The sequence below is a fragment of the Prionailurus bengalensis genome, chromosome D4 (genome assembly GCF_016509475.1).
Source record: "Prionailurus bengalensis isolate Pbe53 chromosome D4, Fcat_Pben_1.1_paternal_pri, whole genome shotgun sequence".
NCBI lineage: Eukaryota > Metazoa > Chordata > Mammalia > Carnivora > Felidae > Prionailurus > Prionailurus bengalensis.
The window spans coordinates 45,513,466-45,539,816 of NC_057359.1; the positions used below are offsets into that span (position 1 = coordinate 45,513,466).

At 41.5% G+C, this 26,351-nt stretch overlaps 1 protein-coding gene across 2 annotated transcripts in view; it reads right to left on the reverse strand.

The window, feature by feature from the left end:
* The window catches only part of HACD4 (3-hydroxyacyl-CoA dehydratase 4), a 38,380-nt gene extending 15,152 nt beyond the window's left edge, over positions 1–23,228 (reverse strand). Inside the window, exons 1-5 of one of the 2 annotated variants that reach the window (XM_043565390.1) lie at positions 23,106–23,228; positions 21,732–21,835; positions 18,846–18,973; positions 4,959–5,071; positions 341–447 (exon numbers count right to left, since the gene is read on the reverse strand). In XM_043565390.1, the coding sequence (XP_043421325.1) occupies positions 341–447; positions 4,959–5,071; positions 18,846–18,973; positions 21,732–21,835; positions 23,106–23,134 (481 nt within the window). In that variant the 5' untranslated portion in view covers positions 23,135–23,228. The remainder of the gene's footprint in view (positions 1–340; positions 448–4,958; positions 5,072–18,845; positions 18,974–21,731; positions 21,836–23,105) is intronic. The other variant, XM_043565391.1, reaches the window with a different exon arrangement.
* Positions 23,229–26,351: the final 3,123 nt, after the last annotated feature.

Below are 26,351 nucleotides of genomic sequence, written 5' to 3' on the forward strand. Positions count from 1 at the left end.
ATTAAACATAACCACTGAGTCACTAAATGTTAAACCCTTTTTGGATAAGTACACCGAAAGGTTACAACTCATACAACAAGTTAATGAACTTAAGGGCCTGTACTCAGATGTCTTCATTCCTCACCCAATATTTTGTCTACTGAGCAAAGCTGCTGCCCCCTCCAACTTTGTTTCTTAATGCTCAGCTTTTTTGCATCAAGGGAAGTGTGCCAGGAATGATACACTGGGTCAGCCGTCAGCAGTAGCAAAAATAGTAATTTAATCATCAAAAAGTTTAGTGAGCCATTATAACTAGATTGCTTTGTCAGTAAGCAACACTGCAAAGTCACTCTTTGCTTACCTTCAGCGAGAACACACAAAGGATAAATCGGCATCCACAGCGTTTGACTGAGCCAGGTCAAGACAGCATAGGATATTCCTATGACTGACAACATGCTGTAAGTGTACCTAAAAGGAGACAAGGAGCTCATCAACATCATTTCCTGCTGATGTCTGGGAAATAACAAGGGAAGAAAATAGCTTACACTGTAATTAAACACAGAAATACAACTGGAAAGTGCAAAGTCCAAACTTTACTTCCTAGCATTTAAGCAGGAGAAGAGGTTAAAAAACTAATAATAAGGGGAAGGGAACTGTGTCAGTCTGGTTTGTCTCGGGGGTGGATCATGGATAATTACGGAAGTGAACAAAGAAAAAGGTAACTCCTATCCCTCAGTGAATTACAGTTACAAGCTTCCCTGATCAGTGACTTCAATTCCACTCAGAAGCTAAGCCCATTTTATGGAGCACATGGCTAAGTGTTTTAAGACGGACAGACTCGTAAATATCTAGGGAATGAATTTTTAAAATAAAGGTGTGACTTCTAAATCCGTGTTTGGCATCCCTCTGCCTCGTCTTATGATCAATTAAAAGAACTGACCTTAGAATCTTGTTTTGGGTGCAGTAGGTAGTTTTACACCTGCCTTCGTGATATAATAGATGAAATAGCACACATCTTTTTGTTTCTCCGACTGGGCAGTGATTCTCAAGCTTAAGCATACATCAGAATCACCTAGAGGTCTTGGCAAAGCACAAATTGCTAGGCCCTCTCCCCAGAGTGTCTCATTTAGGGAATGTGAGGTAGAGCCTGTGAAGTTGTATTATAAACAAGTTCCAGGTGATGCTGGTGTCACTGGTCAGGTATCTGTTTATACTTTGAGAACTACTGGAATAGGCAATGCATACTATAGCAAAAAAACCAAAACCAACAAACAAACAAAAACCCAAGAAATCTGACACTGAAAACACGGAGAAAACGAAATCTTTCTCCCCTTCTAAGACCCCAATTCCATTCCTCAGAGGCAGTGACCAATGCCAGTTTCTTATGTATTCTCTTAAATAGTTTTGCATTTGCTTATCTATGGGAGCAGATATTATACACCAACAGCGTGAGCCTTCATTAAACATGGCAGGTTATCAAACTTGATTTTTACCAATCTAAGTGAAAAATAGCATCTATTTTTCTTTAAAAAAATTTTTTTATGTTTATTTATTTTTGAGAGAGAGGGAGAGACAGAGCTTGAGCAGGGGAGGGGCAGAGAGAGAGAGAGAGGGAGTCACAGAATCCAAAGCGGGCTCCAGGCTCTGAGCTGTCAGCACAGAGCCCAACGCGGGGCTCGAACTCAGGAACCACGAGATCATGACCTGAGCCGAAGTCGGATGCTCAGCTGACTGAACCACCCAGGCACCCCTATTTTTCTTTTTAGTACAAGAGTAGATAAGCATCTTCTCGTATGTTTAAAGCCACTTTTGATGAAGTCCAATGTATCTTTTTTCTTTCATGGCTTGTGTTTTTGGTGTCTGAGAATCTACTATCAAATCCAAAACCATGAAGGTTTACCCCTACATGTTCGTCTCAGAGTTTTACAGTTTTAGATCTTACATTCAGTGTTTTGATCCATTTTGAGTTAATTGTTGTGTATTGTGGGAGGTAAGGGTCCATTCAGGTAGACATCTGGTTGTCCCAGCACCATTTGTTAAAAAGACTTTTTGCCCTCCAACAATTGTCTTGGTAACCTTGTCAAAAATCAATTTACTATAAACGTGAGAGTTTAATCTCTGGACTAACAAGTCTATTCTATGGTATATCCTTATGCCAGTATCACATTCTTGATTATTATTGCTTTGTAGGAAGTTTTCAAACTGAGAAGTGTGAGTCGTCCAACCATGTTCTTCCTCTTCAAGATTGCTGCGGCTATTCTAAGTTCCTTGAATTTCCACACGAGTTTTAAGATCAGCTTCGCAATTTTCTCCAAGCAGCCAGCTGGGATTCTGATAAGGATTGCACCGAATGTGTAGATCAGTTTGCAGAGTTTTGCAGTCCTAACAACATTAAGTCTTCAGCCCATAAACACGGGTTATCTTTGTATTTATTTAGATATTTTTAAACTTCTCCCAACAATAGTTTATAGTTTTCAAGGGACAAGTTCTACACATCTTTTGTTAAATTTATGCCTAAGTACTTTTTTTTTTTTGATGCTTTTATAAATGAAACGGTTTTTCTTAATTTTATTTTAGGATAGGCCATTGCAAGTGTATAGAATACAATTGACTTTTGTATGTTGGTTTTGTATTCTACGGCCTTTACCAGTTTACTAGTTCTAATATTTTTAGTGGATTCCTTATGATTTATGTACAAAATCATGTCACCTGCCAATAGAGACTTCACTCCTTCCTGTCTAATATGATTGCCTTTCACATAATTTTCTTGCCCAATTGCCAGAACTTGGCTGGAACTTCCAGTATAATGTTGAACACAAGCGGCAAGAGTGGACATCCTTGTCTCATTCCTGGGTGTAGGAGGAAAGCATCCAGTTTTCAACATTAACAATCACTTGGATGCAGATTTTTTATAGATGGCTTTATTAGGTTGGGCAAATTTCTAGTCCTTGCATTTACAAAAACGTCATTCCAGGGTAAGCTGGGAAGATAATTCCTCCCCAACTTCATAGAGAAAGGAAACTGAGTTTCAGAAAGGTTAGTTAGGTGCTCAGGGATTTCACTTCTAAGTTAGGAGAAATGAAAGTCTTTGTGCACACAAAAGCTTGTACATGGATGTTTATAGCAGTATTCCTCATAACCAAAAAGTAGGTCCATCGACTAGAGAAAGGATAAAAAGTGGTATATCGATATAATGGAGTATTATTCAGCCATAAAGAGGAAATACTGATATGTGTTATAACATGGATAAACCTTCAAAACATTATGCTAAGTGAAGGAAGCCAGTCACAAACGGCTACATACCATATGATTCCATTCATATGAAATGCCAGCAAATTCATACAGAGAGTATGTCAGTGGTTACCAGGGGCTGAGAGGAGGAGCAAATGGGGACTTTACTGCTAACAGGCTTGGGGTTTCTTTTGAATGCAATGAAAATGTCCTCGAATTAGTGATGACAGTTATACACATCTTTGAATACCCTAAAACCCCCAAATTTTATATTTAGAAGGGTGAATGTTAAGGTACATGAATTATCTTAATTCTGTTATTTGTTTTTAAAGGCTCAGTGATTTGTCCAAGACTATATAGCAAGTAGTGGAGGTGAGATTCATCCTAAGATCTTCTGGGTTAAAAAGTCCTTCCGGACATCATGATGCTGCTCCCGATGCTAAGTCATTTTGTTCTCTAATGGGTCTAACCGAGCTCATCTGAGACTGAACAGGCACTGAGAAATTCGGGCACAGCAGAGAACAAGACATCAGAAAGTCACAGTCCCAGACGGGGCTCCTGGTCTCAGGAACGCAAAGTCCTGGGCTACAGAAGTCCATGGAATTTGCCCCGACTCTACAAAACTATCAGTTAAAAATGAGAAATAGCTTACACGAATTATATCCACAAAGAATTCAACAAAATAGTTCATTCTAACTCACTCTAGGGGCTCAACCTATTATTTAGAAATATTTTAACTCAGCTAGGTTACTGACAATATAATAAACAAAGAATTTACATAACCTCAGCTAAAATGCCATGGCTCGTTTGTTACCTAACCACATCCAGACCTTGCAAGTGGGAGAGGCAGGTCTCAATTGTGAAAGCTGAAGTCGCCGTTAGGACACCTCCCCAAGATGAGCCTCTGAGCAAAGGGGACTGTTCACCCCACTGCTGGTAAAGGTAAGACTAGACCCATCTCTGAGAAGTTTTCGACATAGAAGGAAACTGAAGATCATCTAGAGGAAAAGATTCTTAACCTGAGGTTCAAGGATTCCCAAGGAATCCAGAAAATAACTTCAAGAAGTCATTCAAACCCAGTGGAATTGTATTCAAAATGTATCCTGGAGACGAAAAGTGCAGCACAGGGAATATAGCCGATAATACTATGATAATATTGTATGGTGACGGATGGTGACTGCACTTATCCCGGTGAGCACCGCATGAGTAATGTATAGAACTGTCCAATCACTATGTTGTACACCTGAAACTAATATAACGTTGTACGTGAATTATACTTCAATAAAAAAACAAATGCATGTGGAGGTGCATTTTTCCCCCCAGAGAGATGAGGTCCTGTCTTTAAAATATGCTGGAACTCACAGAAAGCAACTTTGGAAATCCTGACTGGGATACGATAAAAGTCTTGCTTTGCTTGTTAGAGTCACATGGACCAGAGCAATTGCAAGGAATGCCTTTCATTAGCAAACAGCTGTGAGGTTTATTCCAAACTGGTGTTTTGCCAAGTTTTCTGCTGGAAACCTGCATGCGCTGATTTGCTCTTGTAATACCGCAGTAGGTTTTCATTATCTCTGATATGCCCATTATGGAAAGCGCTAAAAATACATTTCCATATCAAGATAAAATAATTTGCAAAGGGGTTATGTTTTTCTCTCTCATTCACAGTAACCAAACGTAGGCGGCTATTACTGGTTGCATTGTAGAAAAGCAACTTGGCTTTGTTTTAAGAGATTATTTTGCCTCCTTACCTAACCATATCCAATAGATTCCAAAAGATGAATAAAACACACACCACATATTTCTCTTGGACTTCCTCTTGACTGGTGATCACCACAAAGAGGATGATTATTCTCTCTGTGAGCTAACAAAGAAACAGCAAAGTCAAGAATTAGGATCATCTGGTAAGCATGTAGGTAATTTTCTAATTTTAAACACCCCAGTCCCTCTTAAAAGTATGCTTTCACTGGAAATAGGTATACTAAACTGTTAGCATAACCTCTGAGGGAGTAGGGTTAGAGGTCCATTTCATTTCCTCCTTTTTGTTTTTTGCATTTTGTATTCTCCAAATTATATATAACGAATGAAAAGAAAAGAAAACCTGTATTTTATCTGAATCGGGATAGCTCTCCCCCTGCAAGAAAGGCACACAGGTTGTTATTCACTTTGGCAGAAAGCATGGTCCTTGCTCCAGAGAGAAGCAGCGGCAGGAGAATGTGAGGACAGAATTCTGACACGGTGTGAATAATGGTGCCGTTTAAAGTGCTCTGTATGGGAGCACAGGTGAGGGAGATACCTGCCTCGGGAAAGGATCCAGAGAGATTCACGAAGACAGGTAACACTTCAGAGGGATCTGGGAGAAGGGACGGGAGTCTGTCAGGTAGACGGAGTAGGAGAAAGGGCATCCTAGGTCAGGGGAGCAGACTAAGCAAAGAGGCAGAGGTGTGAAAATGCAGGTGTACTGGGGAGTAATGAGAACCCCTGGAGACTACAGTTGGAGGAAAGTGTAGAGAAGGGAATAATAATAGGAGATAAAATAAAAAAGGTGTTGGGGCTGGGTTGTGAAGGGTTTTGAATAATGGGCCCAGAAATTTTGATTTATCTAAGATTTCATCTAAGTCATCGTAGCATTTTTTTTAAGGGGGAAGAGAAGTAATACAATCCTAACCTTTAAAAGCCAGTGGAAAATGAAAAGAATTCAACATACACATTTTTTTTCCAAGTCAGTAAGCATTTTCAAATCATTGAGAATTCACACACTTATGGCTTAGCTCCAATTACTGACCTCAAAACACACATTCTTCTTCCCCAATCTAAATATAACGTGACTTCTTACATTAATACCCCCTGTATAGGCTGCATTTTTTTTCTTTTTCTTTTTCTTTTTTTTTAAGAGAACATTTTACTTTGCTTTCAGTGGTAAAAGGAAAATGTACTGGAGACTGAAGGAGCATAGTAGTGATTTAAAGAAGGAGGATTGCTTTATATTTTTCAATAGCGGTCTTTATTTTTGAGGCAGATCTAGGAATAATCTGTGACTTAGAATCATAGGCTTGTTAATCCTGGAAAATCACCTACTGCAGAGAAATCCAAGATTTGCCAACACTGGGCCCACATGCTCTATCAGCATGTTTATGACCGCAGCACTGAGTCAAGAGGGTCTCTGCTTGGCTAAGGGAACTGCATATGATTCATACGTTAGTCCATCTAGAGAAGCTATCTACACAGCTGTATTTATTTTGTTAGTCTTTCTTTACAATGCCCTAGTTTCTTAATTTATATTTACATAAAGAAGTATACTTAACTGCAATTATAATTACCAAATGATCCAAGCTTGCTGTCAATGACACCCGGCAGCCTTCAGATAAAAGATTTTAGGCGAACATCTGAGGAGCAAATAAGTACTTAGGAACCACCTAATCTTCCGTTTGGTCAGTGCCTGCTAATTAGGAAAATCATCTAATTTCTGATAAAAATCTCAGAAGATATATACACATGAATGCGTACATAACAACACACATTCCTAATTCCATGGCTCACTACAGAAAGAAAAGACCTAAATACCTCTTGATAAGATGGATCTCTAGGGTCCACTCTAGCCCAATCCTACCTTTTTTACAAATAAAAAACTGGAGAACCAGAGAAGTGACTTGCCCTAGTGGCAGACCTAGAAACATACAGATCCCGAGCTTTGTGGTTTCCGGAGTTGTAAGCTATCCATGATGTCAGACTGCCCCTTAACTGATGAGTACAGAGGGGGAAATCTCCTAAAACAGAGAATGTTACTGGACAATAGAATTCGCCCTGTTGAGAATCACCACTTGTTACTGATGCAATCCCAACTGCATAGAAATTGGCAATCAACGTGCCCCAAAACCCCACAACCACATACATACATATGGAATATGAGAAGACACCTCTTACAGCGTCAATTAAATTATCTGATGGTGCTTCAACTCTAACTTGACCATTCGATGACAAAACACTGGGAGAATCTAGTTGGAGCTATTCTTAAATTGAGAACAGCCAGTATTTACCAGTTAATTTGTGTAAGGTTCCAAACATACACCATACCTCATTTAATCTCCACAATGACTCTAAGAAATAAGTGTTTTAATTTTTTTCTGCCTTTTATAAAGGGCCTTGCATCTTACAAAGTGAAAGTGACTTGCCTACAGATCTGGGATAAAAATCTAGACGACGTGACTCTAAATCCCTCGTTCTGAAGCACAAAGATATTTTCCCCCTTGTCATTTCATGGGCTATCCTCATGTCTAATATCCAGGTTATAGTCTATTCTTTCAAAAAGCCTCTTTTCAAATTTTTTTTTAATGTTTGTTTATTTTTGAGACAGACAGACAGAGCACAAGCCTGGGAGGGACAGAGAGAGAGGGAGACACAGAATTCGAAGCAGGCTCCAGGCTCTGAGCTGTCAACACAGAGCCCATGAGGGGCTGGAACTCACTAACTGTAAGATCATGACCTGAGCTGAAGTCGAATGCTTAACCAACCGAGCCACCAGGTGCCCCTCAAAAGCCTCTTTTAGGGGTGCCTGGGTGGCTCAGTCGGTTAAGCATCTGACTTCGGCTCAGGTCATGATCTCACGGTCCATGAGTTTGAGCCCCGCATCGGGCTCTGTGCTGACAGCTCAGAGCCTGAAGCCCATTTCAGATTCTGTGTCTCCCTCTCTCTCTGCCCCTCCCCTGTTCACGCTCTGTCTCTGTCTCAAAAATAAATAAACGTTAAAAAAATTTTTTTAAAGTCTCTTTTAAAAAGTTAAACTTAGGGGCGCCTGGGTGGCGCAGTCGGTTAAGCGTCCGACTTCAGCCAGGTCACGATCTCGCGGTCCGGGAGTTCGAGCCCCACGTCGGGCTGTGGGCTGATGGCTCAGAGCCTGGAGCCTGTTTCCGATTCTGTGTCTCCCTCTCTCTCTGCCCCTCCCCCGTTCATGCTCTGTCTCTCTCTGTCCCGAAAATAAATAAACGTTGAAAAAAAAAATTAAAAAAAAAAAAAAAGTTAAACTTAAAACAAGAACCTCCTTGATATTCTAAATCAACACCAAAACACTTTTGAAGACTAGACTTTTTAAATTTATTACTTGCCTTTGTGTGTAATAATTTGGCCAGTTATTTGGAGCTTTACACCTGTGAGAACTTAGCACTTCATCATTTTAAACAAATCCTAAGAGAACATGACTAATTACTAATGGTTTTTTAATGTTTAGCATAGCTCAAACCAAGTAGAATAAAAGCACCATAAAAAAAAAACAACAACCAGTAACTTAGGCCAAATGAAACATTGTCATAATGTGGTATACTCAAAAAAGTATGGTAACTATAAAATAAAAATACTTTGCATTTTTATGTTCTATTTGGGAATCCTAAATTCCAAGTTAAGCAGTGACTAAAACTAAGTTGTGACTTTATAAATGGCAGCTTTAGTTATGAACTATTCCCTCTATAGAGAGAATTTCTAGAATTAAAAGTAGCAGAAAAAGAAATTAAGAGAACTATCATGTTGGGGCGCCTGGGTGGCTCGGTCGGTTAAGAGGCTGACTTCGGCTCAGGTCATGATCTTGCAGTCCGGGAGTTCGAGCCCCGCGTCGGGCTCTGTGCTGACAGCTCAGAGCCTGGAGCCTGTTTTGGATTCTGTGTCTCCCTCTCTCTGACCCTCCCCTGTTCATGCGCTGTCTCTCCCTGTCTCAAAAATAAATAAAACATTAAAAAAAAAAAAAAAAGAACCATCATGTTTACAATTGCACCAAAAATAACAAAACCTCTAGGAATAAATGTAATCAAGGAGATAAAGGTAAAACTATAAAACACTGATGAAAGAAATTGAAGATGACACATAAATGGAACGGTATTCCACGCTTACTGATTAGAACCAGTATTGTTAGAATGTCCACACCACCCAAAGCAATCTACAGATCTAATGCAACCCCTATCAAAATGCCAACAACATTTTTCACAGAACTAGAATAATCCTAATTTGTTTTTTTAATTTGAGAGAGCACCCGAGTGTGGCAGAGGGAGAGAGAACCTTAAGCAGGCTCCACACTCAGCATGAAGCCCATGTGGGGCTTGATCCCATGACCCGGGGATCATAATCTGAGCTGAAATCAAGAGTCAGATGTTCAACCGAGCCAACCAGGTGCCCCAACGATCCGAAAATTTGTATGGAACCACAAAAGACCTCAAACAGACAAAGCAATATTGAGAAAGAAGAACAAAGATGGAGGTATCACATTCCCTGATTTCAAGATACATGACAAAGCTGTATTAGTCAAAACAGTATGGTACTGACACAAACGACAGACATAGATCAACAGAACAGGAGAGCCTGGAAATATACCCACACATCTCTGGTCAACTAATCTAAGACAAAGTAGGCAAGAGGACACCGTGGGGAAAAGACAGTCTCTTCAACAAATGGTACTGGGACGATGAGACAGCTACATGCAAAAGAATTAAACTGGACCACTTTTTTGCACCATACACAAAAATAAACTCAAAATGGGTCAAAGACCTAAACGTGAGACCTGAGGCCATAAAATCCTAAAAAAAAAAACATAGGTGATAATTGCTTTGACATCAGCTATAGAGATGTTTTTCTAGATAGGTGTACTCTGGCAAGAGAAACAAAAGTAAAATTAAACTATTGAGACTACACCAGAATAAAAGACTTTTGCATAGGGGAGGAAACCATCAGCAAAAAGGTAACCTACTCAATGGGTGAAGATATTTGCAAATGCTATATCCTATAAGGCATTAATATCCAAAATATATAAATAACTTATACAACACCAAAAATACACCAAATAATGTGATTAAAAGCAAGCAGGGGACCCAAATAGACATTTTTCCAAAGAAGATATCCAGATGGCCAACAGACACATGAGAAGATGCTCAACATCCCTAACCTAATCATTAGGGAAATGCAGATCAAACCCACAAGGAGATATCAATCAGTCAGAATGACTAAAATCAAAAACACAGGAAATACCAAGTATTGGTGAGGCTGTGGAGAAAAAGGAGCATCGGTACACTGTTGGTGAAAATGCCTGTGGTGCAGTCACTGTGGAAAACAGTATGGAGGTTCCTTAAAAATTCAAAATAGAAATACCACATGATCCAGTAATTCCACTGGAATTCCATTTACCCAAAGAAAATGAAAACACTAATTCGAAAAGATATACACACCCCTATGTTTATAGTAGCATTACTGACAATAGCCAAGATATGGAAACAACTCAAGTGTGCATCCATAGATGGATAAAGAAGAGGCGGGGTGTGTGTGTGTGTGTGTGTGTGTGTGTGTGTGTGTACACGTATATAATGGAATATTACTCAGCCATTAAACAGGACAAAATCTTGCCATGTGCAACAACATGGATGGACCCAGAAGATACAAGTGAAATAAGTCAGAGAAAGACAAACACCATATAATTTCACTCAAATGTGGAATTTAAGAAACAAATGAAGAAAAAAAAGAGAAACAAAAAAAACCAGACTCGAATACAGAAAACAAACTGGTGGTTGCCAGAGGGGAGGTGGGTGGGGTGATGGGTGAAAGAGATGAAGGGGATTAAGAGTATACTTATAGTGATGAACACTGAGTACAGAACTGTTGAATCACACTGTACATCTGAAATATAACACTACGTTTTTTAATTTTTTTAAGTTTATTTTGAGAGACAGAGCAGAGGAGGGGCAGAGAGAGAGAGGGAGAGAGAGAATCCCAGGCAGGCTCCATGCTGTCAGCACGGAGCCCAATGTGGGGCTTGAACTCACGAACCGTGAGATCATGACCTGAGCTGAAACCAAGAGTCCGACGCTTAACCGACAGGAGCCGTCCAGGCACCCCAACACTACATGTTAATTATACTTACTTCACTTAAAAAAGAAATAAAAATTAGTCTCAAAGACTATTATTTTACTAAATAACCCAAACTATTTCCATCCTATGAATTTCTGTCAAGAACCTTAGAAGCAGATCTTTAACATGTTCAAAACCATCAATTACTTTCTTCTGTAAGACACAAACGTTGACATAATTTTATTTATGTATATTTTTGTTTATTCATCATTCATCATACTTATTAAGTGCACTGTTCTGGATCCTGGGAGATCTAGCCATGAATAAGACCAAGGCCCAGCCCTCAGGGTATTTATATCCTACTTGGTAAGATATACAATAAGCACATTTAGAAGAGTTGAGAATTCAAGACAAATAGCCTAAATCCAAATTTTCACTCCACCATCCACAATTTATGTGGCCTTCAGTCATTTATTTAACTTCTGTGTTAAGTAATTACACTGGAAATAATAATTAGTATTATTATTACATAGTAAATATTTAGTATAAGGTTATTGTGAAGATTAAATTAGTTAATGCACATGGACTTAGAAAACTATTTGGCACATAAAAAGTCCTAAATTGGGGCGCCTGGGTGGCTCAGTCAGTTGAGCATCTGACTTCGGCTCAGGTCATGATCTCGCGGTCCCTGAGTTCGAGCCCCGCGTCGGGCTCTATGCTGACAGCTCAGAGCCTGGAGCCTGTTTCGGATTCTGTGTCTCCCTCTCTCTCTGACCCTCCCCGTTCATGCTCTGTCTCTCTCTGTCTCAAAAATAAATAAATGTTAAAAAAAAAAATTAAAAAAAAGTCCTAAATAAATGTAAGCTATTATTAGTAAAATAAATATAATTTAATGTAGTGATTAGTACATTAAGGCTATCAGTGAAAGGGCACCTGCATGGCTCAGTCAGTTAGGCGTCCAACTCTTGATTTCAGCTCAGGTCATGATCTCACAGTTTGTGGGATCGATCCCCACATTGGGCTCTGCACTGACAGCACAGAGCCTGCTTGGGATTCTCTCACATGCTGCCCCTCCTCCCTCAAAATAAATAATTTTTTTTTTTAAAGACTATCAGTGAATAAAAAAGGTGAATCTCAGCATCTTTAAAATTATACTATAAATATAGTTTTTTAATGATCACACTGAAGAACTGCATGGATCAAACGCAAAAAAAAAAAAAAAAAAAAAAAAAAAAAAAGGAAAAACCTAAAATCCTACCTACAGAGTGAACTGTGCCATTCATTCCCAGGAGGATTCAACATTGACAAGGTCAGCCTGACACAGTCTCCAGGACAGTTTTATCTCCAACAACGTAAACCTGATCTCAACTCAAAAGTGGAGAAAATCTCTGTGATTTCATGGAAAACCAGATTATTTAATCCAGCAATGCAAAAACGTACCTGCCACACAGCTAAAAAGAAATCAGGGTGCAACTTGGCGGTCTTCCGAAAAGGGTTTACGTTACAATACTCTGTTGGCATTTCCTTCATGTTTGTTCTCAGAATCTAAGACTGTGTGAGATCCTTGGAGGGATTTTTGACCAGCAGACGCTTGCTTGCCCTTATCAGGAATGGGAGGGGATTATTAGTAAATGTAACAACGGTTTTTGCAATTTAGGTTCACAAATGGAAGTTTTGTAGGCACAGGAATTTGAGGAATTTCCTGGTGTTTTGATTTATAGATTTTTAGTTTTGTAAAATGAATACATGTGCAGCAGTGTTTATTGCAATGTAAAGGAAGAATGCAGAGTTTAGACTTTTTAATTCGATTTTATATGAAGTCTTTGAATTTCAAATCATTTCTCAAAACGCAAAGGAGTAAATTGGATTACTCTGAGGGTTTCCTAAAGGTGTATCAGTCTAATGTCCTGATACAAAGGTTAGTTTTGTGGAGATTTTCCCCTCTCCTGGAGTTGAGACATCCAGGAGGATCAATAAAAACCTCTTTCTCAGGCTTCTGCACAAAGTCAGAACAAAGTCCTTCAAAATCAGTATTTCAGGGTTGGTAGTGTTTCCACACTATGAAAACCAAGCTATTCTGATTACCTCTATTGAAATAAATGAATTTCTCAATTCAACTTTTTAAATTTAATTTAATTAATTAATTTATTTATTTATTTTTACCAAGCTAAACATGGGGACTCTTTTGGGAGGAAGGGGTTGGAGAGGAGTAACGCCTAGTTTTATATTCACTTATATTATCATGTGTTAAAATAGTTCTTTGTTTCTTTTGGACCTTTCTTATTTTCCCATTTTATAAATTAAAAGCATATTTGTATGTTTTATATATATTGTATTTATTATAAAATTAAAAGTTTACTATATTTCTCTATATAACTTTTTTTTAATATTTATTTTTGAGAGACAGAGTGAGAGCACAAGCAGGGTAGGGGCAGAGAGAGAGGGACACAAAGAATCCAAAGCAGGCTCCAGGCTCTGAGCTGTCAGCACAGAGCCTGACATGGGGCTCAAACTCACAAACTGTGAGATCATGACGTGGGCCAAAGTTGGACGGTCAACCGACTGAGCCACCCAGGAGCCCCTTCTCTACATAATTTTAAGTGACATGTAATTATTTCCAAAAAGGATGTCTTTAAGCAACGATTTATGTTATAGGTTTGCCTTTTACTCCTAAAGTGTGTTTTTTTAAATATATAAAATTTATTACTGTTTACTGTATTTAATGTATATTGTGTATTTTGAAAATACATAAAAAATTTTATTCCGTTAAATTATTTGTCTTATTGTCAATGGGTTTCCTCCCCTTTTGCAATTGTGTGTGATTCATAATGGCTTTTAGAAATTCATAATGGCTTTTCCCTATCAAAATAAATATGTGTGTATACAACATCCAGAAATGCACAGAACAAAACACGGAACACAAACACACCTTCTATAAACCCACCGCAATCATTTGATACATGGTTCAGTTAGTTAAACTTTCCTATTTTTTTATGAAATCACTTATCTTGAGATTTTGGAAGACCAGTTTCCCAAAAAGATAATTCAGTCGTAACTTAGTCTCGCAAAGGTAACGGCAAAGTGACATCACAAATTTGTGGACGTGTTTTTCAGCCCACTGAAAGCAGTTGCACACCAATGCATTTTTCACGATGCTATATGCAATCAGCCAGGCTAACTGTGGAAAGAAGCTTAGCCACAACCTTAACTACAGTTTCTTCACTTAAAAATGGGGAAACAGGAAAACCAAGAATGATTACACAACCTTAGAGTTTTGTTTGGTTATTTTAAAGCAGGGGCCTCCCGAGTCATCTCATAATGAGGGAATTCTTCTAATTGTCTGCAGAGCTCAAATGAAGGGAGGGGGTTGAAAATGAAACTTTGAATATGATGAGACGGATTTTCAAAGCTTTTTCCAACACCAGGTCTACTTGGAAAACTATAGAAAAGACAGTAAATGAATACCACAAACAGAGGACAGATAAAATCTGAAAGAGATAAAAAGAGGAAGGCTAACAATCACAACAAAAATTAATAGTAGCCCAGGATGAAAATGGTAGCTGTCTTCCCTCATGTGATAAATCCCTCACTTGTCATCCCTCCCAACAAAAAAGACTTAAAAATCATTTGAGCCCCATGAACAGCAGACACTTCAAATCACTCTGAATAAAAAGATTCCATGTAGATTTGCCTTTTTTTTTTTTTTTAATTACCAAACCAGGATATAGTTTGATTACACTGACCATAGTTCTATAATTAGATCACATTAGATTAATAGTGAATACAAGCACATTTAAATAGCCTGGAATTTCTGGAACTCCAAGACATCAGATTTCTAAGCTGCATAATAATTTCTATAACTAGGCAAGCCTACACAATTTTGGAAATCATAAAAAAGGTGCACATTTTCTAGGCACAATTAAGGTGCTCTGTTTTCTTTCTTACAAGTCTACTTATCCCGTGTCTCACTTGCATGCCTTACGAGGTCAATAACTAAAATAACATTACTCTTAATTTTGAAAGTGCTGTTTCACCATGAAACTGATATTAGCCAATTTAGCCTAAGAAAGTAAAACGTCCAAAAAATATACACCAAAGAATACCAAAAGAAAGTATGCCAAAAGAAAACATGACTTAGACTTTCAACGAGCTTGGTCATCCTCCAGGTAAAATAACTCCATGATAGACTACAACTTGCATTCAACCTGGATGGTTAATTCTGTTCTCTAAAAATAGCATGATGGAATGTTGGAACTATAAACATTGTGTTAGTTAACATATAATAAACATCAATAACTCTTGTTCCCAAATATGCTGCTTCTGGGACAGACATGTACTCCTTTTTATTTTGTAAGGAAATACATTTAAGGGAAGTCCATCTAGGTCTTGGCTAGCTGACTACTCTGTTATTAGGAGTCAAGGCTCTAAATATTATCCTGACTTTTATTTTACATTTGCTATTTCAACACTTAAAATGTCTTCATCTTAATGAACACTATTTCTCTACTCTTATTTAATAAGTAAAATTTAAAATCTCCCATAAACTTATAATGCTGAGTTCTTAACAGCCTCTTTAGGATTACAGTCCTATTTCCATCTTTTAAACTTTCATGGTATTTTTTTTTTCTCTCTCTCTCACCTTACCAGCAATAATTTCCTATACTGAATCTCCACCCGTGAATTTCTCACCTTCCCTTCCACTGGCCTTTAAAAAGGAACATGGCCATCTAGAGCTAAAGATACGGTAGAGGAAACAAAAAATAGCTGAACAAATGGCAATAGCTCCCAGATATTCTATTCTAAGTGCTAGGAAATTATCTCACCTGTTTTTTCCGTTACTCCAAGAGATACAAGTTACTTTCACATCACTTGAGAAAATGATTCAGAACAACTGGTTCAGAACAATTTTTATGTTTTTTGTTTGTTTGTTTTTGAGAGAGAGAGACAGAGTGTGAGCGAGGGGAGGGGCAGTGAGAGGGAGACACAGAATCCAAAGCAGGCTCCAGGCTCTGAGCTGTCAGCACAGAGCCCGACGCAGGGCTCGAACCCACGAACTGTGAGATCATGACCCGAGCCGAAGTTGGACACTTAACCGACTGAGCCACCCAGGCGCCCCAACAATTTTGTTTAAATCCATACGACTAGTTTCTACTCCTGAAACTACTATTACACTATATGTTAGCTAACTGGAAGTTAAATAAAAACTTGACATAAGAAAAAACAAATTGTAACAACTAGTAAGAGCTAGAAGTGGGATTTGAATCCAGGTCTGTAGGATTCCCAAGTCTATGATTAGATGCTCTACTAGATAAACATATATCTCTCCTTTCCATTTGTATTCAGTAAAAGTGGCAGAAAGAACAAGAAATGGCTAAGTATTCTATTCTTTCGATATGGATGAAGGACACTTGTTTTTTCTGTTTGGGTCATTTACGCTTCGCCAGATATTTTGTGTGGTGTCTTTTTCAACAGCTCAATGACTGTGGATATGATCTCACAGTGAAAGGCAGAGGAACCAGGTGTCAACCCAAGTCTGAATGACTCCAATCCTAGGACTCTCCTCTGTCCTACACTGCCCAGGGTGGTGGCACAGTGAGCATGGGAAGTGGCTGGGAAATCTGTCCCTAAGACAGGATCACTAAAGTGTTGCACAGACCAACAGCGTCATTGTCCTGAATGTTTCCAAATGGCTCTTCTAACCACGTAGGGTCTTAGAATGAGGTGGGGGTTTTTGTTTTGTTTTGTTGTTTGTTTTTTATAGAATTCGTATTAGTGACTTGGGTTGCAAGTTTGCAGGGGTTTGCTTTTTAACTGCTAGCTTTAAGTCAAGGGAGGCGGAAACAGCACAAAGTATAAAACAGATTCTGTAAGACTGATAATGTGATTAAAACCACCCTGCAGAACCATGCTCATGGATTGGAAGAATCAATATCATTAAAATGTCCCAACTACCCAAAGCACAGATTCAGCGCAAACCCTATGAAACTACCATGAGCATTTTCACAGAACTAGAAACAGTAATCCTAAAATTTGTATGGAACCACAAAAGACCTCGAACAGACAAAGTAGTCTTTTTTTTTTTTTTAATTTTTTTTTTCAACATTTATTTATTTTTGGGACAGAGCGAGACAGAGCATGAACGGGGGAGGGGCAGAGAGAGAGGGAGACACAGAATCGGAAACAGGCTCCAGGCTCCGAGCCATCAGCCCAGAGCCTGACGCGGGGCTCGAACTCACGGACCGCGAGATCGTGACCTGGCTGAAGTCGGATGCTTAACCGACTGCGCCACCCAGGCACCCCAGACAAAGTAGTCTTGAGGAAGAACAACACAGTGGAGGTATTACAATCTCAGATTTCAAGATATACAACAAAGCTGGAGTAATCAAAACAGTATGGAACTGGAACCAAAACAGACACACCCGGCAGTGGAACAGAATAGGGAGCCCAGAAATAAACCCATGATTATATGGTCAATTAATCGTAGACAAAGGAGGCAAGGGTATCCAATGGGGAAAAGACAGTCTCTTCAAAAAATGGTGTTGAGAAAATGAGACAGCTGCATGCAAAAGAATGAAACTGGACCTCTTTCTTAAACCACACACGAAAACAAACTCAAAATGGATCAAGTGAGACCTGAAACCACGAATATCCTAGAGGAAAACATAGGCAGTAATCTCTTAGACATTAGCCTTAGCAACATATTTACGCTTCTGTCTCGCTATATTGTAAAGGGAAACGAAAGCAAAATTAAACTACTGGGTCTACACCAAAATAAAAAGGTTTTGCACAGCTAATGAGACCATCGACAAAACAAAAAGCAATCTAGTGAATGGGAGAAGATACTTGCATGTGAAAGACCTGAGAAGTTAGTAACCAAAATGTATGAAGAATTTAGACAACTCAACACCAAACAAACAAACAAACAAAACCCTGGTCCAATTTAAAAATGGGAAGAGGACCTGAATAGACATTTTTCCAAAGGAACCATAAGGATGGCCTACAGACACATGAAAAGATGTCCAGCATCACTTACCATCAAGAAAAGGCAAATCAAAACCACAATGAGCTATCACCTCACACCTGGCAGAATGGCTAGAGTCAAAGAGACAAGAAATAACACGTGTGGGCAAGGATGTGGAGAAAGGGGAACGGTTGCTGGGAACATAAATTAGTGCAGCCACGATGGAAAACAGTATGGAGGTTCCTTAAAAAATTGAAACTAGAAATAACATATGACTCAGTAACTCCACTACTGGGTATTTACCCAAAGAAAACAAAAACACTAATTTGAAAACATATATGCACCCCTATGTTTATTGCAGCATTATTTACAATAGTTAAGATATGAAAGCAATCCGAGTGTCCATCCATAGACGAATGGATAAAGAAGATGCGGTCCACACCACACACACACACACACACACACACACACACACACACACACACACACAGGAATAGTAGCCATGAAAAAGAATGAGATCTTGCCATTTGCAAGACCATGGATGGAGCTAGTGGGTATTATTCTAAGTCAGTCAGAGAGAGAAACACAATACCACATCATTTGACTTACAGACGGCACCTAAAAAACAAATGAACCCAAAAAAAAAAAAAAAAAACCAACCCCAAACAGACTCTAAAATACAGAGAGCTAACTGATGGCTACCAGAGGAGAGCTGGTTGGGGGGATGGGTGAAATAAATACAGGAGATTAAGAGGTTCAAACTTCCGGTTATCAAATAAGTCACAGGAATGAAAAGTACAGCATAGAGATTACAGTCAATAACATGGCTAAAAAATAAATAAATAAAACCACCACCTACCTGCAGAAACCTAGGAAGGAGATGGTTTGGCTCAATGCCGGCACATATGTGCAGCAACTCCAAGAGGGAAATGGATTGGCAAACGCGCATCACAAGACCGATAGCATAAAAAGTGTCAACCATGGAATCTGTGTCAGGGAATTAAACACAGATACAGTAAGTAAAAACTAGGTCATAACCCAAACCTATGTAGCACTTTGAAATAAAAATCATTGCACAGGTGAGAAATTTCCTAAACAGCTACTAAATTGCTAAGACTACTATGCAACCAGGGTGCCTGCGTGGCTCAGTCGCTTGAGTGCCAACTCTTGATTTCGGCTCAGATCACGACCCCACGGTTCTGGGATTCAGCCCTGCATCGGGCTTTGCGCTGAGCATGGCGTCTGCTGAAGATTCTCACTTCAGGCATCTGGGTGGCTCAGTCGTTTGTCCAACTTCGGCTCAGGTCATGATCTAGCAGTTCGTGGTTCGAGCTCCACGTCGGGCTCTGTGCTGAGAGCTCAGAGCCTGGAGCCTGCTGCAGATTCTGTCTCTCTCTCTCTCTCTCTCTCTCTCTCTGCCCCTCCCTTGCTCATGTGCACTTGTTCTGTCTCAAAAAATAAAAACATTAAAAAAAACTTCTCTCTCTGCCATGCTCGCTCTTGCTCACACACATTCTCTCTAAAATAAAAAAAGGAATACTATGCAACCAAAGAAAGCACTTCATATCATAATACATCTTAATTGTTCCTCTTCCAAAAAAAGAGTAAAAATCTGCAAAAGAAGGATCATGGCCAAAGCTATAGTATTTATTCCCTATATTGTAAAGCAATTCCTGCATAAAAGCAACCTGGTAGAATCTAGACTGTATCGAATGTGAACAGGTTGGAGGTAAGCTTATTAAAGAAGCTGGCATATTCACAATGTTTCCATGGACAAGAAAATGACAAAGATGAGAAAAATACTTCAGAGAAGCTTTATGGAAAAGGCATCAAAAATGTGATATTAAATAACGTGTATCTAGCGTTTGCATCCTATACATACTTGGTTGGCGCTTTCTGGATCTTTGTTAGAACTTGGGCCTCTGGTGGGGATTTCTGGAGTTGCTGAGAGCCCTTGCTGCATTTGGAGAGAACTGAAATAAGAGGGAAAACAACCCTTCCTCTAAATAGGATAAATCTGTTGGTTTAAATTCTAAAATGAAATCCCGCTGTGTTAAGAAACACCTAGGGAGGACTTTTGGGCCTTTACTGTCCCGTGATCATTCACATGACGGTAATCTACCGAGCACTGAGGGCTGCTCAACGGTTCCATGAGGTGAACACTATTATCAACATCCCCATTTCACAGATGATGGCTGAGGCAGACAGCCTCATGCTCTCATCCGCTGCCCTGCACTGGCTACAACACAGCATTATCAGTCACACAGCTCCGGGACAGGAAAGGTAGCAGGTGTTACCATTCAGGTGATTAGATTGCTATTAAGCTACTTACTATAATTTATACACGGACTCAGGAATTGTACTGAAGCCCCACTTGGTTGTTTTCAGTCTGCTTTCCATATGAATGGTTGTGTGTCTTTAATAAGTAGCTTCTATAATTACAACAGCAGGATAATAATTAAGAAATAAACACACTGCTGACTAAAGCAATTTTTCCCACTGGAAGGGCCAGGCAGGATAAGAAAGAGTTCATTGCCCACTGCTTGGCTTTTCCTCTGCTTGAAGACTCCCAACATTCATAGATGAAATTCAAGCCTTAGGCTGTATCTTTGGACGCCGCTGAAGGCAAGACTTTAACTACAGATTTACAGTAAGAAAACGGCAACATCGGGGCACCTGGGTGGCTCCATCGGGTGAGCGTCCGACTTTGGCTCAGGTCATGATCTGGCGGCTCATGAGTTCGAGCCCCGCATCGGGCTCTGTGCTGGCAGCGCAGAGCCTGGACCCTGCTTCGGATTCTGTGTCTCCCTCTCTCTCTGCCCCTCCCATGCTCATGCTCTGTCTCTGTCTCAAAAATAAACATTAAAAAAAAAATTTAAAAAGAAAAAAGCAACATAAAACAGGTTTGGTAACCCCAGAATTAAATTTCCTTATGATACACAAGTCTGAATTGATGAGCACAGCAGGACTTTCCCCGGGGTATATTCTAGGTGTTTGCTTTTAGCTGAATCCAGCAGTTGCTCAAACGGTCAAGTCACCCAACATTTGTACACTGTGATGACACTTACCCACGTGGGGATGGAGCGTGAACAGAATGTTATTTTGACAGCCACTTAGTGATTCATTTTTTTTACAAATTGAAGCGCTAGTCAAAACCTTTACTTTTGAGAAAACTGGAGGAAACTTACGACTTAAACCATTAATACCAACTCCCATATAGATGGCGAGTCATCTAGAAGATGTGTCATTTATTTAGGGACACATTACTCCTGAAGGGGACCAAAGAGAACCCTGGTGACTGTAAAGTTTGTCTCTCACTTATTAGTAGTCTCCAGTTACCTTAAACCTGGGGGATAAGAAAACAAGGGAAGAATTTGGTGAATTCCTGATTTCCCCGCACAAAATGTTATACTGGAATTTACAGGTTTCCTCAAGCCCCCTCAAATCCACTAAGGTTTGCTGCAGAACCAAAAAGGAAGAGTGAAATGGCATGTCTGTGTTTTCAGGGCGAATTGCCTAGTCAGAGGGAAGCCAAGTCCCTTTCCCTCATCTTACCTGCCCCCTTCTCCAAAAAGGCTTTGGTTTCTGCAATAGGAAGCAAGGTTACTGAAAAATGTGGTTACTAAATTTCAGAGCAGTGAAGGCTATTAGGTGAAGTTCACAGAAGTTAAAATATTAATATAAGAAGGACTGGGTGAAAACAAGGATTCAAAGTTAAAAAGCCAAAACTGTTTTGGAGTTTTACCTTCTCCAAATGAAAAGAATCGGACGGTCATATTGGTAAATATCCACGAGTGGCCACAGAACTGGATTAGGTAGTAGATGAAAAGATAGGTGTTCTTTCTATACCTATAGATACAGGAAAATACCATTAAACACTTCCTTCATCATCCTTTCAGCATTATACACACATTTCTTAATTAGCCTATTGGCCCACCTGAGCAAGAGAAAACTATTCCAGAGCAGTCTTTAATTTAGTTGCCTCTGTAATGCACAGCAGATTGTGAAACGCCCCATAGCATGCGTTATCTGCTAAAAGGAGTGTCTTTGGTTTGCTTAAAGCCAAATATGGTTCTGTTTCAAAATTCACTTTAGCTTTGAGGAAGTTCTAACCTTGCTCTCACGAAGGAATAAAAGGAAGTGTTGCAAAGATGGCTCTGAATATTTGGGGGAGAGGAGGGAAAAAAAAAAAAAAAGGATGGTGAGGGCTTGATGTGCCCCACGTGTTGCTGTAGCTGGGCCTGCTCAGTGCAAAATCTGAGATGACTGGTTTAGGGTTACAAGAGGGGGAGTGGTGATGGTGGCATTTCCAAAGGGCGGATCATTCAGTAGTTGGCCATACCCGACTTTTGAATGTATTACGTGATGGGGGTCAGCACCCCGCTACTGCCTATTGTATCTGCAAGGGCAGATCGTTCCCTTCGCCAGACACACATAGAAAGCAGTTTAGTGGCTCCGGCCAGAAAAGGGAAGTCAAGCTGAGTTTAAAAATGGGTTGCTGGGGAGATGACTAAGGGATGATTGACAGATACAGTTTGAGGTAGTTAGGCAGAGCATTGTTTGAAGTGTGCCCGGGGGTTCAGAAGGGTGGTGGGAGTGGCCCTGCCTGTATAGACAAGGATCTCTCCTCGTCGGAGGTGTGAAATCTCTGAGAAAGAGAGCAAATAGGCTGGGAAGCAGATACAGTGTAGCTGGCCGACAGGCATCCAACAGATGAGGAGGGGGTGGGGAAGAAGGATCCCTTCTTAAAGCTGCAAAAGAATCACCTGGAGTGTTGGGTAAACACTCACATTCCCCAGGCTCTACCCCCAGTACCACTGAACCAGTTTCTCCGGAACTGCGCCCTGGAATCTACACGTGCCATAGGTGTTTCTGCAGCAGGTAGACCTAAAAACCCCCCCGCAACGCTGGGTCTGAGAAAGTAAGGAAAGGACTCCGGGTGGGCGGAGGGGGGAGGGAAGAAAGCACCCAACCAGCTAATGCCCGTCCAGAGTTCCAGAGCGTGCGGGGCGCTGGGCTGCGCAGCGCCGCGCTGCCGGGGGACGCGGGGGAATGGAACCCCGCCCCTGGCGCCCCTTCCCCCGCGCTCCTCGCCTCCCGCCGCAGCCGAGCGCCCTACCTGGGCTGCAGCCAGGCGGGCAGCGCCATGGGTGTCACGGGCCGCCGCCGCCAGGCCCTCCAGCGCCGTCAGGGAAGGAGCGCCCGCCCGGGAGGGGCGGCCCGGCGTCCAAAGCCCGGCCCGGAAAGGCGGGGCCTCGCCACACTCAGCAATTTACAAAAAAAAAAAAAAAAACCAAAACCACCAAACCCTAAAGTCTTGCTTTGGGCCAGAGATGAAAGTCAAGTTCCTGAAGTTCCCGCAGTGGCTAGAGCGCTCTGTCCCGCGAGTGCCCGGCCGGGGCGCGGCACGCGCGCGAGCTTGGGCAGGCCTGGCGGCGGCCCGAGCGCACCCACGGGGTTCGCGCAGCGCCTGCCAGGCCTTGCTAATCTTTGGATGGACCCTTCGTTGCAGCTGCGTGGAAATTAACGGGGCCTCCCCCCACCAAATGCCAAAGGCTGCACCGGTCCCAGGTGGGCGCCTGCCTCTCTTATTACCCTCACCTGTGAGAGCCAGCTGTGGGCACGCTCTCCCTAACACCTTCTTTTCAGCCAAGGGGCCTGATGGCTCCAGGAAGAGGCATCCTTGCCCTCTGATCTTCCCCCGGGTCTTCGCAGATGTTTTGCAAATCCTCTTATTCACGTTGAGTCTTTCTTCCTATCCTGTGCCCAGCCCCCCAGACCGCCTTCCAGTGTCTCTACCGTCGAAGGGAAACCTCCCCAAATGAATTTAAAACCCAAACAAACAACAAGCCAAGAAAGCACTTGCCAGTAAGTGGGGCGACAACATCTGATTTTTGGAGCTGGAAGCTAGTACCCCCATTTTACCTACAGGAAGGTTGAGGCTCGGAAAAATGTTAAGTCACAGTCCACGTGGCCGATAAAGGGCGGTATTAGAACTTCAAGGCCGGAGTATGTTCTCATGAGGCCATAGGTTCCTTCCTCACAGTTCATTATGACCCCTCACCTCATAGCCCACCTCTGACAGCTAGGTTTCTCTGCACTTTCACCCACCCCTGTCCTCTGCCAGAGGTTCATCTCTCCCCTGCATTTACCGGTCCCTCTCCAAATCACTCCATCTGGCATTACTGGCATGACCATGGTCTCTTGTTGCATCCTTATCCACTCCCTTCCACTGGCTCACGCCACAGTTTAGAAACATAGGCAACTCTCTCCTACTCTAGAATTAGACATTTTATTCTGTTTCTTTCTTGGTGATTTGCTTTCTCTCTCCTCTTTGCTCATAACTGCCTGCCTGCCCTGTCTTCTAAATCAGACGTTTCTTTCATTTCTTACCATCTTCCTGTTTCCGAACACCCTACACTTTGACTTTCCTTCTCAATGCCCTCCTGAAACTGCTCTCTCAGGGAGTGGCCTTAATTTCCTGAGCCTTCGTCCTATACTCACCGCGTAGACAACTCTACACAGACCTTGCTCTTTGCGAGCATTTGATCTAAAGGGCAAACGGACACACAAGCAAACACTGGTGGCCAACCTGTCACCGAGGCGCAGGCCAAGCCTGGGGAAGAGGAAGACAGTCCTGGATGGCCTGGAGTGGGACAAAGAGACTGCCCAGAGGAAGTGACCCTTTATCACCAAACACAGCCCCTGCGCCTACACCCTCCTCCCCCCTCCTCCACCAGCCTCCTGCATTTACCAACTTCCCATCCCCTCCCACTACCTCAACACCTCAGTATGTTCTACTTCTCTCACCTCCTGTCCTCTCTTTCTCCCTAGATGGGTCCCCTCCTCCTTCTCCTGCTCTGTTTTCTCAAAGTTCTGCCCTGGGCCATCTTGTCCATTGCCACCGTGTTATCCCTCCGCACAGACATTCACCACTCGCCACTTTATCTGCACGCAGACAACAGCCAACTGCATTATCTCCAGCCCCTACTTTTTTTTTTTTTATTTTTTTATTAATACCAGCTCTGGCTTTTCAACAGCTTCTGGATATTTCTGCACGAAGAGCCTACTGCAAGTTCCCACTGGGCCCGTTTAAGCATACTGTCCTTCTCCTCAAATCACTGTCTTAGTTCCCACAGGGAAAGCCCCATTTTCCTCGCCACTGATGTTTAAAATTTGGGAGTCATCATGACGTCTCCCCATCCAACCAAATTCTACGGATTCCATCCTTTCCAGATGCCTTACTGACCACTCGTATTCTACTTCCATTCCTCATGACCCAGAACCTAAATAAAAAAGACACACAAAAAGCTCCCCTTTTACTTGCCAAAGAACAAAGTAAACAAACAAAAATCTTCTTCACGTCAGTTAGGGAACTGTACCTTGTTTTCCAAGGAATAAACACAGAAGAGAGCTCACAAGAGAACCCTTGGGGTGGGGAGTAAAATGCTCCCTTTCCTTTGGCAAGTCCTCCTCAGTTTCTGCCAGCTTGACCAGAAGAGCTTCCAGCAGCCTTCCTGCCTCCTCCTTCTACCCAGACTACCATACGTTAGTTGAAGACTACCGGAAGTATTGTTAAAACACAGCCCTGGGGCGCCTGGGTGGCGCAGTCGGTTAAGCGTCCGACTTCAGCCAGGTCACGATCTCGCGGTCCGGGAGTTCGAGCCCTGCATCAGGCTCTGGGCTGATGGCTCGGAGCCTGGAGCCTGTTTCCGATTCTGTGTCTCCCTCTCTCTCTGCCCCTCCCCCGTTCATGCTCTGTCTCTCTCTGTCCCAAACATAAATAAACGTTGAAAAAAAAAATTAAAAAATAAAATAAAATAAAAACCATATTTCCTCAATACTATACCCACTTAGATATTTAGCTTGTCCTTCACAGCCAAACTTCCCGAGAAAGTAATCTAACTCATTTCTTAAAAAAAAAAAAAAAAAAAAAAAAACACAGCCCTGTACCAGCTATTCTCCTGGTCAAAATCCCTCGCTGGTTCCTCGTTAACTGCTACAGCTAGAAGGCAGGAGACTCTGGCCAAGTAAGGGAGAAATGGCAGGAAACCCTGCTCCCCCCCTCCCCCCCCCCCCCCCCCCCCCCCCCCCCCCCCCCCCCCCCCCCCCCCCCCCGGCAAATCCTCTCCCCGAGTAATAAATATTCCTGCCCCGAGTTAACACCTGTCAATAAAAGGTAGCAACCCGAACCCGGGGCACAGCTGTCCGTTGAGCTCGCCTGGTCTCACCTCTCAAGAGTGGACTCTCCCTAGTACACTCTTCATTTGCACTGCTCAACCGATGTCTGGTCCTCCTTGAATTCTTTTCTTGTGATGAGACTAAGGGGAGACAGGATGGGCAAGAGGGAGCTTCAGGACCCAGA